The 17,537-nt window shown below is 36.2% G+C and overlaps 1 protein-coding gene across 1 annotated transcript in view; it reads right to left on the bottom strand.

Annotated features, from left to right (window-relative positions):
* C6 (complement C6) overlaps positions 1-17,537 on the bottom strand; it is a 61,108-nt gene that overhangs the window by 25,574 nt on the left and 17,997 nt on the right. The window contains exons 6-8 of the mRNA XM_007961477.3: positions 13,580-13,780; positions 8,803-9,043; positions 4,477-4,599 (exon numbers count right to left, since the gene is read on the bottom strand). Of these exons, the coding sequence (XP_007959668.1) occupies positions 4,477-4,599; positions 8,803-9,043; positions 13,580-13,780 (565 nt within the window). The remainder of the gene's footprint in view (positions 1-4,476; positions 4,600-8,802; positions 9,044-13,579; positions 13,781-17,537) is intronic.

Genomic DNA, 17,537 nt, shown 5'->3' with positions numbered 1-17,537 from the left:
TTATGGTAAAACTTGGGTGGAAGAACGGTGAAATCACTGATGTCTTAGGAAAAGTTTATGTGGAGAATACTTCAAAGCAATCAGGAGTTAACAGATTCATAACTCATTGTAGGAAGGGAAGAAATAATGTTGAAAACTCCTAGCAGTAGATCGTCTACATGAATTTGTGAAGAAAAAATTTACCTTATTCCTGCCCTAATTGAAGAGGACTGATGATTAACAGTGGGAACAAGAGCCAACACTGTAGATATCTCAATTAGTTCAGTTTACACAATCATAACTGAAAAATCAAAGATGAGTAAACTTTCCACCCAATAGCTGCCAAAACGATTGTGTGCAGATCAGCTGCAGACAAAAACAGAGCTTTCAGTAAAAATTTTAAACATGTAGGATCAGATCCTGAAGCACTTTTTAAAAAGAAATGTACACAGGAGATGAAAAATGGATTTACTAGTATGGTCCTGAAGACAAAGCACAATCAAAGAAATGGCTACCAAGAGGTGGAAGTGGGCCAGCCAAAGCAAAAATGACCTAGTCAAGAGTAAAGGTCATGGAAATGGTTTTGTGGGATGCTCGAGGCATTTGCTTGTTGATTTCTGGAGGATCAAAGAATAATATCATTTTCTTATGAGAGTGCTTTGAGACAGAACAACTTTTAGCAGAAAAGTGTCCAGGAAAGCTTTACCAGAGACTCCTTCTCTACTGTGATGATGCTCCTACTCATTCCTCTAATCAAACAAGGGCAATTTTGTATGAGTTTAGATGAAAAATTATTAGATAGTCACCTTACAGTCTTTCTTTGACTTCTTCTGACTTCTTTTTGTTTTCTAATCTTAAAATATCTTTAAAATATCATTAAAGGGCACCCATTTTTTTCAGTTATTAATGTGAAGAAGATTACATTTTTGCAATCTCCAGAAGTTAAATTCCTAGGACTCTCAGTTCTTTACAGATGGACTAGATGGCTGGCATCATCACTAACAAATGTGTCTTGAATTTGATGAAACTTATGTTGATAAATAAAGTTCATATTTTCTATTTTTATCTTTTACTTCCAGTTCCCCGTGAACTCTCAAACTTTTCAAAGTCCTCTCATGTACATTTAATCTTCTCAAGTACTAGGATGGGAATGGCAAGTTTTGTAGAGAATCTTTTGTATCCAACATGGCATGCAAGCAAGTAGTTCCTTGGTAGTCTCAAGGCCCTCACATTTCACTGTGATGTGCAGAAAACAGGCAGGGGTTCCCTAAAGCCTGAAGAAGGCGAGGAAGTCTCGAGAAAGAGTGGTAGACAAAAAAGGGCCTGGCCTTTTGGTGAGGAAGATTTAAGGATATGAATCTAGTAACCGAAAGCTAAGGCAGGACCATCAACATTGGCAATAGGTGCCAGTGCATGATTGTGAGAACCAGAGGAGGCAAATGACCTATCAGATGAGGCTAGCCAAGGCAAACAGAAACATACTAACAAAGGTCTCATTCTTCCTGTGACTCTAGGATACTATCTGACCACCCTTCCCCAACACATATGCATATGCATATGCATGTGCATGCATACACACACACACATGCACACACACACACACACGCGCACACACACACACACACACACACACATGCGTGCTCTTAAATTATCCCTGACAAGCAGCAAAGGAGAAGAGTGAGGGAATCCTGAGTTTGACTAAAAATTGAAAACTGAAACCCAGAATGACTGGGTTACATTACACTGGCAATGTTATACTTTTTATCACTTAAAAGAAATAGGAATTTGAGAGTATATTAGTTCATTGTTGCATTGCAATAAAGAACTACCTGAGTCTGGGTAACTTATAAAGAAAAGAGGTTTAATTGTGTCACCGTTTCACAAGTTGTACAGGAAGACTGGCAGGGGAGGCCTCAGGAAACTTGCAATCATGGCAGAAGGTGAAGAGGAAGGAGTCACGTCCTGCATGACTGGAGTAGTAGGAGGAGGGTGAAGGGGAAAGGGCTACATACTTTTAAACAACCAGATCTCATAAGAACTCACTGTCATGAGAACAGCAGGGAGGAAGTCTGCCCCAATGATCCAGTCACCTCCCACCAGAGACCTGCTCCAACATTGGGGATTACAATTCAAAATGAGATATGGGAGGGGATACAAATCCAAACCATATCAGAAAGCTATGTTAAGTTCCATTAAAATATCCTAACTTTGAACATCTGAATTATTCAAATTGCTTTTTTATTCACCTCTTTGTTGCATGGATTTTATAGTTAAATAGTTTTTTCCAGTAGTACTTAATAATGTATTTCTAGAATTTGTCTTGAAGTTGCATATTTGAACAATAGTTGCAATATATATAATCAAGAAAAATTTCTTCCTTTATTTCAGAGACATGTTCTTATATAGCATTTTTTAAAAATACAGTTTTTCTATTTCATTTATTGGGATCTCTTTTTCATGGATACTAATTTTCACATATTAAATTACATTTGTCATTCCATTTCCATTAAATTTTCTTTAATAATATCTAAATGTTTTTCTGTGTTGAGATTGCTTGATATCTTTCTTGTATGTGATTAATTTGATTAATTTTATTTTTAAAGAATTATATTTTGTCCTTGCATTGTGATAATTTATTTATAATTATAATGATTATATTTCTCAGTATTTGTTTTTGTACCTCAGTTTTGAAATCTGTTTTAATTAATTCTTGTATTTAATCTATCTATCTCTGAGTTCTTGATTTATTGAACTCATATTCTTATTAAATTATTCTACTACATGATAAACTTATACAGAATCTATATCTATATTTTGGTTAATATTACCAGATTATTTGTTTTGCATTCTATATACCTTTGTGCCCTCTTTTTCTTCTTTGCTATAATAGGAATGTGCAGTTGTCAAGCCAGTTCTTTTCATTTTGCTTATGCATAACACAGTCATGTATATGTAGACTATCTGTTCTGATACTGTATTTAAAATTATCTATTTATTATTACAGTAAATCTTATATTTTATTTGTTTCTTGTCTGTCTTCGCCATGAGAAGGTAAGCTTCAAATTTGGGAATTTCTGTGATTCTGCTTCCCTTTATTCTGAGTAATCAAGCAAACTAAGGAAATAGAATTTTACAGAGAGGAAGGAGTTATTTATAATGGCAAGGCCTAGGAGAGAGCATGACCTGTTTAGGAGACTGCATAAAGATTAGCTATGGAGAGAAGGACAGGAACTTATGCTTAAGGCCATGTGGAACCTGACATGTTCCAAGTATGAAGATTTCATGAATAAGATTTTCCATAGAGAAGATTCCTCTCATAAAAATGTGTAGAATAGACTGGAATAAAGCAGACTACAAGCAGGGACACCACTTAGGGTGCTTCTGATATAATCCAAGTTGGAAATAATGAATGGATGGTTTGCCTTCCATGGAAGGTTTTATATCCATGGAAATAAAAATATGAAGACAACTTGCAGAGACATTCAGGAGGTAGAATGAATTATGCATGGTTACTTATTAGATATAGAAAGAGGGTAGAATCAAAGACAATAGCCAGGTTTCTGGTTCGACTGACTTAGTTGATGGTGATACCATCATCAAGCCTGGGACTGCTGAAAGAAGAGGAAAAGTGAAAGGAGCCAACCACTGCTGGTCACCCTGCAAGGCTCCTTATAAACATCATGTCACAACAGTCCTATTAGGCTGTAAAGTAAAGGCTATGCTGTTAGATGTGAGTGAGAACCAACAGCAGCAGGGAGAGAATACATAAAGCATTGTTCCCTAGAGACTTTCCGGTAGAGATGTTTAGTGGACAGTAGGTGTCTGGAGTTCAGAAGGGATGTCTGGGTTGGGGATTGGGATAGAAGAATGAAAGCCGATTGGGGATTGGGATAGGGAGTGAAAGCAGTGGCTAAAATTGGGAAAGAGTAAGATCATTCTGCAAAACATAACTTGTATCTTCTTTTTTCAGTATTTTTTGCCTGGATTTTCTTTCTCACTCTTTCCATTTGCCGAAGTCTTCAGCCATTTTTAATGCATGGCCCCAGAATAATTCTCTTTACAAAATCTGATGTATTTCAATTCCAGGATTTTCTTCTGCTCATAGTCCTTTATAGCCTTTTAGAAACTATACCTCTCTTAAACCCTTGTCAATCTGTATTTTTAATGGATGTTTATATGTTTCTTTACTTTGTAAGGTCCTGGTTCACAGCCATATGCACTTCACAATGCCTAATATTGAGTTCTTCCCATGAGCAAAATCAATAAATTATTCATTAAACAACTTAAGTATGAGATAAAGAAAACCTTAACAATTTCCTTTTTTAAGGTAATGCTAATGGTATTTTATTTGTATCCCCTGTCCCAACACACAGGGTTCTGAGGCAGAGAAATTAAATAAGTGAAAAGCTAAAAATAGCACAGTGACATCCAATATGGTCTGTAAATGACAGCTAGGCTCAGGGCACACTGGATAAGCTGCTAAGAGAGTACTGTTACCTTCATGTTTCTCTGACAGCTTGTTGGTGGTGCACCTATGCTCCACTTTTGTTTTCTTAACAAATAAAACACGTTTCTTTGTTTCAATCCGGACACAGTGTTTGGTTTCTTCCTCGGTTAAACCTAGGAGATGAAGTACAAACAAAAACCACTGAGAGCGCACCATTGACAATTCAAAGAGGAACATGATGCTCTGGTCACTTCGGAGTTACAGATACTTTATATTAGCCCCTTTCTTCCCCAGTCCCCATAAACTTAAGTGGCAGCTCAAATTAGTTTTACCTACAGATTCAATCCTGCATGGGCAGAGAGATGGTCCTGAACTGAAGAATCCTGTGAGTGCCCATCATCTCCCCCTTCAACACTGACCCTCAGAAGCACATACAAGCCGTTGTGGCCCTTCCCATGGGGACAGTAATGTCCTGTCCCTGTTGCCTGCCCCTTGTTCCCACTCAACACAATGGAACTCTAAGCTTTCCCTTTCTATTGGCCACTGCACTGTGTAGCCCTGCAAATCAAAAGATTATGACACGCTCTGATCTGTTCTCTAAGACCTACTTTCTGGGCGACTGCTGATTTTGTGATACCTGAGTCCGCTTCAATTGCTTCCCTGTTTGTCACCTAAAATGCAAATCTTCTGGACCATGCTTCTTCCCTGAACACTCATTCTCATACCTCTCTGGGCTTTTTCTCCTTAATTAAGCTGCTCACTCAACCCCTACCTTAAAATCCTTTTTATTGTAATCTCAGAAATTCTGACTTCCTGACCTGTGAATTATTTTCAAACTCCTCCTTGGCTATTCTATCTTCCCATGTTAATTCAAGCCTGTACTTGATACTGTTTCCACTGTCATCTCCAGCAGAAGTTCAGAAGGCCATATTCTCACCCCATTCATGTCTGGGAGTTGGGAATGATATCTTCCTAGTTTCCCACTGCTGCTTTCATTGGATGACTCCCCATGGTCTTACAACCTGCAAAAACCTTGATGCCCTGAGGCTCAGGCCTTCTGGTTTTAACACCTTTAGTCCTCATCATTCTCCTTTACCAAACTCTCTAGCATCACTTGTTGAAGATTTGGGCATCTGAAACACTCCCGCCGCCACAGTCCTGTGGTCATCCTCAATGGCCTCAGAATCTGTGTTAGTGGAAGAGTGCAGGGAAACAAATCTAGTATTTTTGTAGGCTGAGTTATACTGTTTGGGGTAATTGAGGGAAATAATTTTCTTTTTCTTAATAGCTTCCCAAGGCACCTGACTCACTGCTGGAAACATCAAAACTAAAATCCAGGTCTTTTGATGTTTAGTTAAAATTTGCCTTGCAAAATACAAGCACATGAGAGGTAGAGCTGTTAATATAAGCTCTTAAGCGCCTAAAAGCAAATACTAGTATTTGGGGTTACAGGTCATAATAGGCAGGGATGTGTGTTTTTAGAGCTTGAGGTTCTGATTATGTGTGATACTGAAATGGAAATCGGAAGGCATAGATTGCTGAGAAATGAGGCTGGGTAGATGTGAACTGGGTCTGTCTACCTCATTTTTTTGGTGACAGTTTGAAGAGATGCATTGCTAGTTGGGAGTAAAATATTCTTGGTTTGAAGCCCTCATGTTTAGTTTGCATATTCAACTCTAACAAAAAGATAATTGTTTCAGTCTAGTTGAATAAATATAGTTCATTTTTCTTCTGGTAGGATTGTTTTTATAAGTGGGTTGTCAAATATTTAGGCCATACTTGGAATGTAATGCATTTATAGTGCATGACTCCTTAATCATTCATTAGGTTCCTATTATTTATAAGTAATAATTAAATTGTATGTGTCCAGTTAATTAACTATAACATAATGAATTAACTATAACATAATGAATTAACTATAAACTTAATTTTATTTTTGAGGGCTATAGATGAATCATTGAAGATTTGAATGATGAATATTTTTTATGACATTGGTCATGCAGTGATTAAAGTATCAGTGAATTTCTATACAACTCTTTTCTTCCCTGCAGTATGTCCACTTTTTTGCTGCCGGACCTCTATCTATATGAACTAAAAAGCTACTTGATACTGCAGTACCTCGTATCTTAAACCTGAGTGTTCCTCTGCTGTGGGTTGCAGGAATGAGTATTTCAGTAATATCTTAGCTACTCTGATGCCCAAAGACAAGATTGTTAGTTGAAAATTTCATATTAATAATTAGCGTGGTGAATAATTTTTAACCTCCAATTCAGTGTAGAAGACGACTTCCCAACAAAAGGAGTTTAAAATTATCCTCTTGCATATTATGATATTTTTATTGTTTGATGTTTTAACTGTGTTTATGAAACTCTTTTCACCTTGCATACTGAAGCAATGTCAACTTTTATTCAAGGTTTTAACTTGACTATGGGACATTGAACAATAGAGAAATAAATCAATGCATGCAAATAAAAGGCAATTTAATTTTGTTTTCTTTTTCTTGAGGGAAAGAAAGTACTATGAAATATGCAAGTCATTTTTCAAAAATTAACAACAGGGGATATAATTCTTATTGAATAAAGCATAGAAAAAATTAAATCTATACTTTAGTTTCATGTTATGATGAGGTAAAAGGAGAGAGAATAGGAGGAGAGAAAAGAGAAGAGGCCAGAATATACATTTATCTAGAGAGTTGGGAAAGCCAGACAAGCACATGAACTGGAGAATTTCATTTTCCTGAGAAGTCGTTTCTGTCTGGGTGTGCTTCATTTTAACCACAATTAAAATTTTATAGATAAATTATTACATATAAACTTATTGACCATGAGAATATCGAATACCTCTTACTGAGAGCTTGTTTGGAGGTTCTAGCAGGGGAATGCAGCTACTAATATACCCTTGACCTAAGACCAGTCCTCCTCTATTGGGGATGGTCATCCTCTTTGACTGAGCATGCAGCTTTGGAGGGACACCCATGAAGTGGTGAGGGAGGAAAGGGACACCCACCGAGCCAGCCAGATCAGCCAAATCAACCCTGGAGATCAATGAAGTGACAGATGTCACAGCCAGATCGTCCTCACATCCAGAATACATCTTACTGAATATATATACACATATATATTCAGTATTTATTTATTTTGAATTTCTTATCACATCCCAAACTCTTTTTCTTTCCTTCATTATATGTAACTGTCAATCTCTACCTCTACAGAGAAAGAGATGGAATGTGAGAAGGTTTCTGTAGGAAAGTATAACTCATCACCCTTCATTTTGGTTATGGGGCTTTAACTCTTTAAAGGATGAATAGTTGATTAAAGATTCACCCAGTTCTTTTTTTTTTTTAAATTTATTTATTATTATTAAACTTCAAGTTGTAGGGTACATGTGCACAACGTGCAGGTTTGCTACATATGTATACTTGTGCCATGTTGGTGTGCTGCACCCATCAACTCGTCATTTACATCAGGTATAACTCCCAATGCAATCCACCCAGTTCTTAACTGACCTGAACTCTAAGCATTTAGGGGCTCTGCTCTGAATGCATGAGGATTATACTCATCAAGGGGGAAATTATTGTCTGGGCTATAGCAGAAGTGACCAGAATAATTTCATCTGAGGGTGAGACAAAACCAAGTCAAAGACCAGAGATTTCCCCTAACTACTCTTGCTCAGCACTGGAGTTGATACTATTTGCAGTAGCAGAAGACATCAAATTCATCATGCAAGAGTTGCTCCAGTGGAAAGGATAACTGAGAGGAAACATAAAGCATGCAGGCAGTATGGAAAGCCTACAATAACACAGATCTTTTGCATTTAGTTTCAAGTTTCATTGCCCGTAGGTGCTCATCTGGCCCACTCCAGCTTAGTTGTTTGTCAAGTTTCTAACTTTACTTTCATCATAGGTTTCATCTTGGCTTTTAGTTAAAATTATTATAAGAAAAAAATGCTATTTAATTTGTTGTAAGGTATTGCTCTATGAAATTATATCCTATAAAATATTATTCATAAATTATCTTTTAGAATTTAGTGCCAGTACAAACTTTGTTTCCCTTGAGATACTGGCATGCATCTTCCTCTTTGGGTAACCACTACTGCGTCAGCTTATGATGTTCCCAGATGTTAGGAAATTTAGAGACAAATATGATGCCTAAAATCACAATGGTTAAGCATACTTATTTTTCTTATTTTTTGGTCTTAGCTTTCTATTTTTGTTTTATTTGTTTGAATGTGTATGTTTTTTTATCATTCATCATATTTTGGAAATAAAGCAGGATCTAAATAAAGTCAAAGCAGAATAATTAAAATGACAGAGTAAGAGAAAAATGTACTGCATTCTATCATACCAGTTAAAAAGAGTAAGGACTGAAGAAAGTTACCTGAGTTCTTTAGTTCCTCACTGCTAAACTGATAGAGGAGGTCATACACGCCCCCCAGGGAGCCAGAGGTGAAGTAATGAGTCCCAAAGTCATCGAATATTCGGCTGTACAAAGCAGAGTTGTATTCTAGAGGCAGATGGTTAAGTGCTTTCAAAAAGACATCAGAAAGGTACAGATCTTTAGCTTTCATTGTGAAGTTTAAGACTTTCATCACTTTATGGATCCTAATAAAACTAGAATCCTAAATGAAAGAAAGAAGTAAAAAGATGATTAAAGGTAATGAAAGTTTGAAGTACCAAGCATTTAAATGTCATTGATTTATCATTAGTTTCATTCCCACCATAGTATTACAATTCTCACTCTCTATTGCACGTTCTCACATACAAAATTATAAATTTCATTTTACTTTCCAATACCAATGTTCAACGGGCAAAACAGATAAGATTATCTCAATAAAGTAAACTGTGTAATGGGGGCACGTGTTCTCTAAGAAAGAAGAATTCAATGATCAAAAAAGTCATCTTTCCCTCCTAATTGCCAATCGTAGCTGCATTTCTACTGTGTTTTTATTTAGAATGCTTGCTAATGTGAATAATTGAAAAAGGATTGTGTGAATTTTGAACTGGAAGTTATGCAACTGAGATGGAGGTTATGCAAGTGAGATTCAAGTTACAGCTTTGTCACTCTGGAAAAAATGTTTCGATTCTCTAGACTTCAGTTGTCAAATGATAAGATGAAGGCTTGCACCTGGTAACATTTCACACCTCCTTTCAACTCCAAAAACTGATTCTAAATTACTTAGGGGGTGAAATCAAGTAAAATTATTTCTATTCTCTCTCCTCCACCCATATGCAGAAATACATGAGATTTTTTTTTTTGTTTACAAACTTATTTATTTATAATTTCTTTTTGTGTCAGGTTAATTTAGAATTAGCTGGTGGATATTATGCTTAAAATCTCATTTCCTCAGATTATCTTTCCACATAGCCACTGAGGTTTATAAGTGTATTTATGTATATTGTTTTAAAAAATTTTATATACTTTATCTGATCTCTCAATGTTAACAAATTGCAGTAATAGTAACAGAGTAAGGGCCATATTTTAGCAAAATAACTGTATTATAATTGTTAATTATTAACCATATTCCTCTTTGCTATACGTATGGCACAAGATGACTGCTGACACAAGAGAAAAAAAATAATCACAAGGATGGAGAAAGAATCAGCATTAATCTCCCTTCTCTCTTTCCTTGTCCCTCTCCCTCTCTTCCTTCATTCTACCTTCTGGCCCTCTATACATTTATTGCCTAGCGATCTGAGATGCTGTAGATACAGAAGTAAAGAAGGCAGACAAAGTTCGTGCCTTTATGGAACTTATATTTTAGTAAGTGCTCATTAATTCTATTTTTAAGTTTAATACTTGAATTTTGTCATAGAACCATAGTTTCAAAAGTTGGAGAGCCCTTGTGCTTTTAATAAGAAGCACACTCACTCCCTGAGTATCTGAAGTGCCTGTTCTGGAAGGTTCAGCATTTCCAGGTTGCTTTAAAGTCTCAGTCATGGAAAATACAAGTTAAACTTTGGTAGCTCAACTTAGCATAATCATTCCATGGTGTTCTACTTGCTGGTCCATGATACCTGAAACTGGCTATTTTAGATAAAAAAAATACATTACTATAGGTTATTAAACCATATATAATCTATTTCAACAATGTGTGAGGTCTTACTTTATTTTAATAATATTGTTGTGGTTTCAGTTTTGTAAAGTATATCAGGAAAGTACTGAACCTTACTGAGTTAACTCGTATTTTGCTTGGAAACAGACTGTTTGCCCAACAAACATCTAGTTTGATCTGTGATTGCCGAAATAGCTAAAGCATCATGCTCTACTGAAAGGCTTGGATTGATTTTCAATTTTGTGGTATCTTGTTTTCTCTACTTGAAGACTAAGAGAGGCTGCAGTAGCATTTTTTTCTTCCTTTTTTCTTTTCTTTCTTTCTTTTTTTTTTTTTTTTTTTTTTTTTTTTTTTGTGAGATGGAGTCTAGCTGTGTCACCCAGGCTGGAGTGCAGTGGCGCCATCTCGGCTCATTGCAACCTCCGCCTCCCGGGTTCAAGCAATTCTCCTGCCTCAGCCTCCTGAGTAACTGGGAGTACAGGCCCCTGCCACCACATCCAGCTAATTTTTGTATTTTTAGTAGATACAGGATTTCACCATGTTGGTCATGTTGGTCATGTTGGTCTTGAACTCCTGACCTCAGGTGATCTGCCTACCTCAGCCTCCCAACGTGCTGGGATTACAGGCGTGAGTCATCATGCCCAGCCTCATTTCCTGTTTAGACTGAAATTCCTTAATTCTGTTCAGACCTAATCAAAGATGACAGTAATGATGTTGGATTGAGCTGTATGAGGCTAACAATTTTGCTGTCGCCCAGGCTGGAGTGCAGTGGTGCCATCTCGGCTCACTGCAACCTCCACCTCCCAGGTTCAAGTGAGTCTCCTGTCTCAGTCTCCTTAGTAGCTGGGATTACAGGTGCACACTACCTCACCCAGCTAATTTTTTGTATTTTAGTAGAGACGGGGTTTCACCGTGTTGCCCAGGCTGGTCTTGAACTCCTGAACTCAGGCAATCCACCCGCCTTGGCCTCCCAAAGTACTAGGATTACAGGCGCGAGCCACCGCACCTGGTGAGGCTAACAATTTTGCAAATCAGAAATGGTTGAATAACAGTAATTTAATATGTTCCAACCTGATAATATGAAGAGCTCTAAATTTTTTTGCTTTGGGACAGACTATTAGAGGATCAAACAATAGTTGTTTATCTACATATAAGGGTTTTACAAATGTCCTCTAGCATGTTTGAAATACATATAAATCACATACGTGAAGCAAGACATAGGACTATAACTATGTCTCATTCAAACATGTCTATCTCCCTTCATCTTTGACTATGTTTATAAGCAGCTATTTCTAATCCTGCATGCTATATTATGCTGAGCTAGGGAGCTAAAAAAAGGCCATATTCTCATGCCCAATTCCAGATACTCTGAAATCAGTAGATTAAGGGAAAGGCCTAGAGATGTGTATTTTTACTTACAAGAAATTCTGGTAATATCTTGTCTTACAAATATAATTTGTTAAGTTTGGAGGGCACTATAGGACCCATAGCCCATTCTAAACTAAATTTTATATATATAATTTGTACATAAAATGAATCTATTTCATTGTCATTTTTACATGTCTATATCACCAGAACTGTGTTCCTTCTGTAATTTGTTAAAATTATGAATAAATAAATAAATGAATAAAGAGTCGAATATCTTGAAGTGTAATGCAACGGATAAGAAAAGTAAACAAAAATAAGACAAATTGATTTCAGCTCCCAACTGTGGCATTTATTTACTGTAAGATCACTGGAAGTCACTCAGTTTCTTAGACTTCAGTTAGTGCCTGCCTCATGGTAGGTATTTGATAAATGTTTATTGAATTAAAAATGCATATATGAACTTCAATTTATTCATCTGCAAAATGATGTTTAAATATCAACTCTGATAATCTCTTACATTTTTTGAAGATAAATGAAATACTTGGGAAAATTATCCATACAGTGCTGTTAGGTCTTATATTTATATAAGCGCATAAATGGTTGACTAAATAAAAGTAGAAGAGCAATATGATAAAGGTAGGAGCAACCATAATATGATTCCATGGTTCCATGACTCAGGGCTCATTCTCTTCATTCTTCTCTTGGGGAAGAGCAAATGCTACTTAGAGTGGTGGTTGTAGTAAGCAATAGACAGTATTTTAAAAGACCTTTGTAAATGTTTAAAAGTTTGCGATAGAAATCTGTCTCCTAAATCATTTAAGCACTGTGAGACATATCTAAGAGATTTAAAATGCAAGTAATAGGAGAAAATTAACAAGGGGAGTTGTATCTTTGTATATTAAAAGGGTTCCTTGAATCCCTGGTAAGATTAACAGGCAAAGGCCAATACTTGGACATACCTTAAGTTCCAAGTGCAAAAAAAAATTGTAACTTTTTAAGCAGGGAAAAGAAAATGAAAAAATTTGCTCTGAATGTGATTTTTCTTATACAGCAATGGAAATTAGAAGACAGTTGAAAAACATCTACTATCAAGAGAAGAAGATTATGATACAGTCAGGATATTCTTTATATTTATTGCTCAGGGAAAAGGCAGGCAATGTTAGATACACAACGATTTAGAAAATATACCTTGCATGTGTCCTATATGAGGAAAATACAGGGAAAAAAAGGCAACCGAATGAGAATAGGGATTTCAAGAAAAGGATTATAAGAGGAAAAAAACAGAGATGGGTAAATGTATGTGTTTACATAAATGTAACAAAATATACATTTTGTTATATTTTATGTATGTATTTGTATATGTGTACAAATATATACATCTATACAAATATGTATATAGAATGTAACAAAAATATAAAATACAGATTGTCATATTACATGAAAGATCGAAGTTCTGTTATTTGGAGTTTATAAGAAGCACACCTACAACAGTATGAAAAAAAAGTTAAAAAACATAACAATAGCAGTCAAACGCATGCAAAACGGAACCATTAATATACATAGTATTTCTTTAACTTCTGAAGTGAGATATAACCAAAAATGAGAAAATTACTTATATCTGTATTAGAAGTCACACTGGTACAATATAAAAACTCTCCTCTCCTTATTGCATGATTGCTAGAATTGGTGTTAAATTTCAAGAAAGAATGAAAGGTTAGAAACCATTTTTGATACCTTTTTGTGAGAGGCTTGAATGGCTTGTTTGAAGGCAGAATTATGATTGATATTTTCACTTCTCTTGGAGGAATAAAAAATTGGTACCCTGAAAGAGCTCCCCCCCTGACTTGAAAAGGAGCCTTGTTGATTTTCATTGTGTCCAAGAGAAGTTAAATCCTTGTAGAAATCTGTTTTCAAATCATCTTCTGCAGTTTCTACCTGGAGAAAAATCCATGTAAAATAAAAAGTAATTTATGAAATACTGGAGCTACTTGTGGGTATCTAATGAAATGATTTATTTATTTATGCACTCAACCAATATTTATTGAGGACACATTTTGCTAGAGAACAAAGAATAGTGTTAGTTCCTGCACTGAGGAGTTAATAGTTTAGTTAGAGAGAGGGATAATCACAAACACTTAATATGGTAAGTATTGTGTGGCCAATGGAATCCCATAGGAAATATAAGACCCTGAGAGGCAATATCAGGAAACCCTCCCTCAAGGAAATGCCACCTAAGCTGAGACTTAACAGGGTGATAAGCAGTGAGGGTTATTTTTATTATGCCTGTGATTTTGATGCAGTGTGCAATCTAACTAAGACACCTTTCAGTTCTGACAACTGGGCTTGTTCTTTATAACCAAATCCCACCTTGTTTTATACTTATTCAAGAGATGAGTCTGACTTTAGGATCACAGTTTCTGAGATTGGGTTTCCATTGCCTGCTACCAAAGCCCCCAGTGATGCTCAACTCTTGATTGACCTTCGTGTTAGTCATAACGCTGTTTACAACTAATCTAGTCTCTTTCCGGGCACATAAAAAGCATGCATTTCCCTACTCTCTTTGGCCAAATGAAATGTAAACATAAATGATATCTGTCACTTTAAGAGTTGATGGGCAATATGTCACGTTCCGGTTTTTTGTTTGTTTTTTTTTTTTTTTTTTTTTTTTTTTTTTTTTTTTTTGCAATTCATCATGGAAGGATGTGTCAAAGCAGAATCCCTTAAGTCCCTTGCTTTCTAAAGGACTATTATGAGTAGAAAGTACAGTATGAGTGAAACTGTTTTAAGACACTGACATCTTAGTATTGATATTGAAGTGTAACCTAACTTACCCTAATTGATAAAATACTGGGTCTGGTGTCTGTATTCCCTCATCTATCCTGTAGTTTTTCTAAGGTCTTCTAACTCCCTGCCCAGTTGCCTTCTCTTCCCTTCATGAGCCTCTTTAATCTTTGTGTACCAGCGAGCCCGTTATTTCATCTATCTTCATAAGTTACAACAATACAAAAGAAGGGAAGTGAGATGCCTGCTATTTCTCCTCCTCTATTGTTTTCAATAAGGTATAGCTTAGGTTTGCACAGCTGCCTGCTAAGGTATGCCTAAAGAATGAAGTTATACAGAGATCAGTTAAAAGAAAACCAATAGCTCGTGACCTTGACTCTAGTCATTCCCAAATTTTTGTTTGAAGAAATACCACTATAACCTTCTTCAGCCATATCACTATGACTTCAGCCATACCACTATGGCATAGAGTTAAAGATTAGCTCAGGTAGCTTCATAAGGTTGGACAAATCTTAGAGCTACACTGAAAAGGAAATGAGTTTAATCTGCTGTAAAAGAATTTTCAGGCTGTATTTCCTCATGTAACTTGTTATCCAGGCTTGCATTATCAAACTTTGTGGGTTAACCCGTTGATCTGTTAGTAGATGTTTAACAGCTAGCTCTCTGGGAAGGGGAAGAAAGCCCTGATTTACTATAACATTTGCTTTTTCCATTGTGTGTATGTTCCTATCATGGCTGATTTCAAGCTACCTATGTGATGTCCTGAATTCATACTTGGGAAGAAATGCACAGTAGCAAATTACAAAGTATTTTCAAAATGCAGATGCAATAGATGTAAATAACCTCTAGAGCATGGATAATGGTAAAATGTAGCAAAATAATTGAAAAGTGATCAATTTTGAGTAATTATAATCTTTGTTTTTAATATGTTTACCTGTGAGATAATATATTTGATACTTAATAATGACTGTGTTTTGACCAACAAATATATAAAAAATGCTCATCATCAATAATCATCAGAAAAATGCAAATCAAAGCCACAATGAGATATCATCTCACACCAGTCAGGATGACTAGTATTAAAAAGTCAAAAAAACAACAGATGTTGGCCAGGCTGTGGAGAAAAGGAATGCTAATACACTGTTGGTGGGAATGTAAATTAGTTCAGCCACTGTGAAAAGCAGTTTGAATATTTCTCAAAGAACTTAAAACAGAACCACCATTTGACCCAGCAATCTCATTGCTGGGTACATATCCAAAAGAAAACAAATTGTTCTACCAAAAAGTCACATGCACTTGCATGTTTATTACAGTACTATTCGCAATAGCAAAGACATAGAATTAACCTAGGTGCCAATCAGCAGTGGATTGGATAAAGATAATGTGGCACATATGTGCCATGGAATACTAGCAGCCATAAAAAAGAACAAAATCATGCCCTATGCAGCAACATGAATACAGCTGGAGACTATTATCCTAAGCAAATTAACACAGGAACAGAAAAACAAATACTACAGGTTTTCACTTATAAGTGAGAGCTAAACATCGGGTACTCATGGACATAAAGATGGCAACAACAGACACTGGGGTCTACTAGAAGGGGAAGGGAGGGAGAGGGGCAAGAGTTGAAAACCTGTTGGGTCCTCTGCTCAGTACCTGGGTAAAGGTATCATTTGTACCCCCAACCTCAGCATCACACAATAAACCCAGGTGACAAACTTGCACATGTATTCCCTGAATCTAAAATGAAAGTTGAAAAAGAAAAAAAAGTCTATGTTTCACAATTGGATTCCAAAATTCCTGAAAATTTAACAGTTGACTCGTGAACTCAAAGAGCTGGCTCCAGCACATCCTTGTCTACCTTCATGGGGGTACATTTTAACTGATAGTTTATGAAGGTGCTCAGACTTTTAACCTACTGTGAGGAGTTTTAATGTCTTTCTTGATATACTATAAATGTCTCATCTAACATAGGCCACCCTCGACTGTAAGAGCCAGAAGCCAGGAGTTCTTATTTTTCTGTACCATTCATTTGCTGTATAACTCTGAGAAAGTTGTTTAACTTCAATAAGCCTAAATTTTCTTTTTCTTTCCTTTTTTTTTGTTTTTGAGACAGAGTCTCATTCTTTCTCCCAGGCTGCAGTGCAGTGGTACGATCTCAGCTCACTGCAACCTCCACCTCCCGGGTTCAAGCAATTCTCATGCCTTAGCCTCTCGAGTAGCTGGGATTACAGGTATGCACCACCACGGCCGGCTAAGTTTTGTATCTTTAGTAGAGATGGGGTTTCACCATATTGCCCAGAGTGGTCTTGAACTCCTGACTTCAAGTGATCCGCCCCACCTTGGCCTCCCAAAGTGCTGGGATTACAGGCGTGAGCCACCATACCCGGCTGAGCCTAAATTTTCTGTTAGTAATGTGGATGTAAACAATTTGCTACCTTTCTGGGGAGGTTGTTATGAGAATCAAATAAAGCAATATACGAAAGTACTTTGAAGACTCTGAAGTATCATATAAGTATGAAGTGTTATCTAAGCCTCAATTTGCTCCAATCTCATATACTTCCTTTAATTTGTTACTTGTAAAACTACATGAATTAGATGCTTGCTGAAAATGTAGGCAATATGCTTGTGTGAAATGTTTGTATTTTGAAAGTAAACTTGTGGATTGGTTGTTTTGGAACTAGAAAGCAACTTCCATCAGAACAATATTACATATAAATGTTTAGGTTTTAGCTCTGTCTACAAAGCCTGTTCAATACAATACATCTCAAGAGCAGTATTATCAGTCTTCCCAGAGGTATTCAAATGTGACAGTTAGTTCCCAAAGACATTCCCCACCTATTAGTATATATTAGATGGTTTTAAATTGAGTGAATTGAATTGGAAAATGCCCGTATTTATATATATATAT

Source organism: Chlorocebus sabaeus, chromosome 4, assembly GCF_047675955.1.
Source record: "Chlorocebus sabaeus isolate Y175 chromosome 4, mChlSab1.0.hap1, whole genome shotgun sequence".
NCBI lineage: Eukaryota > Metazoa > Chordata > Mammalia > Primates > Cercopithecidae > Chlorocebus > Chlorocebus sabaeus.
The sequence above is the reverse complement of the archived record's forward strand: the minus strand, read 5'-3'. Positions and strand labels throughout refer to the sequence as shown.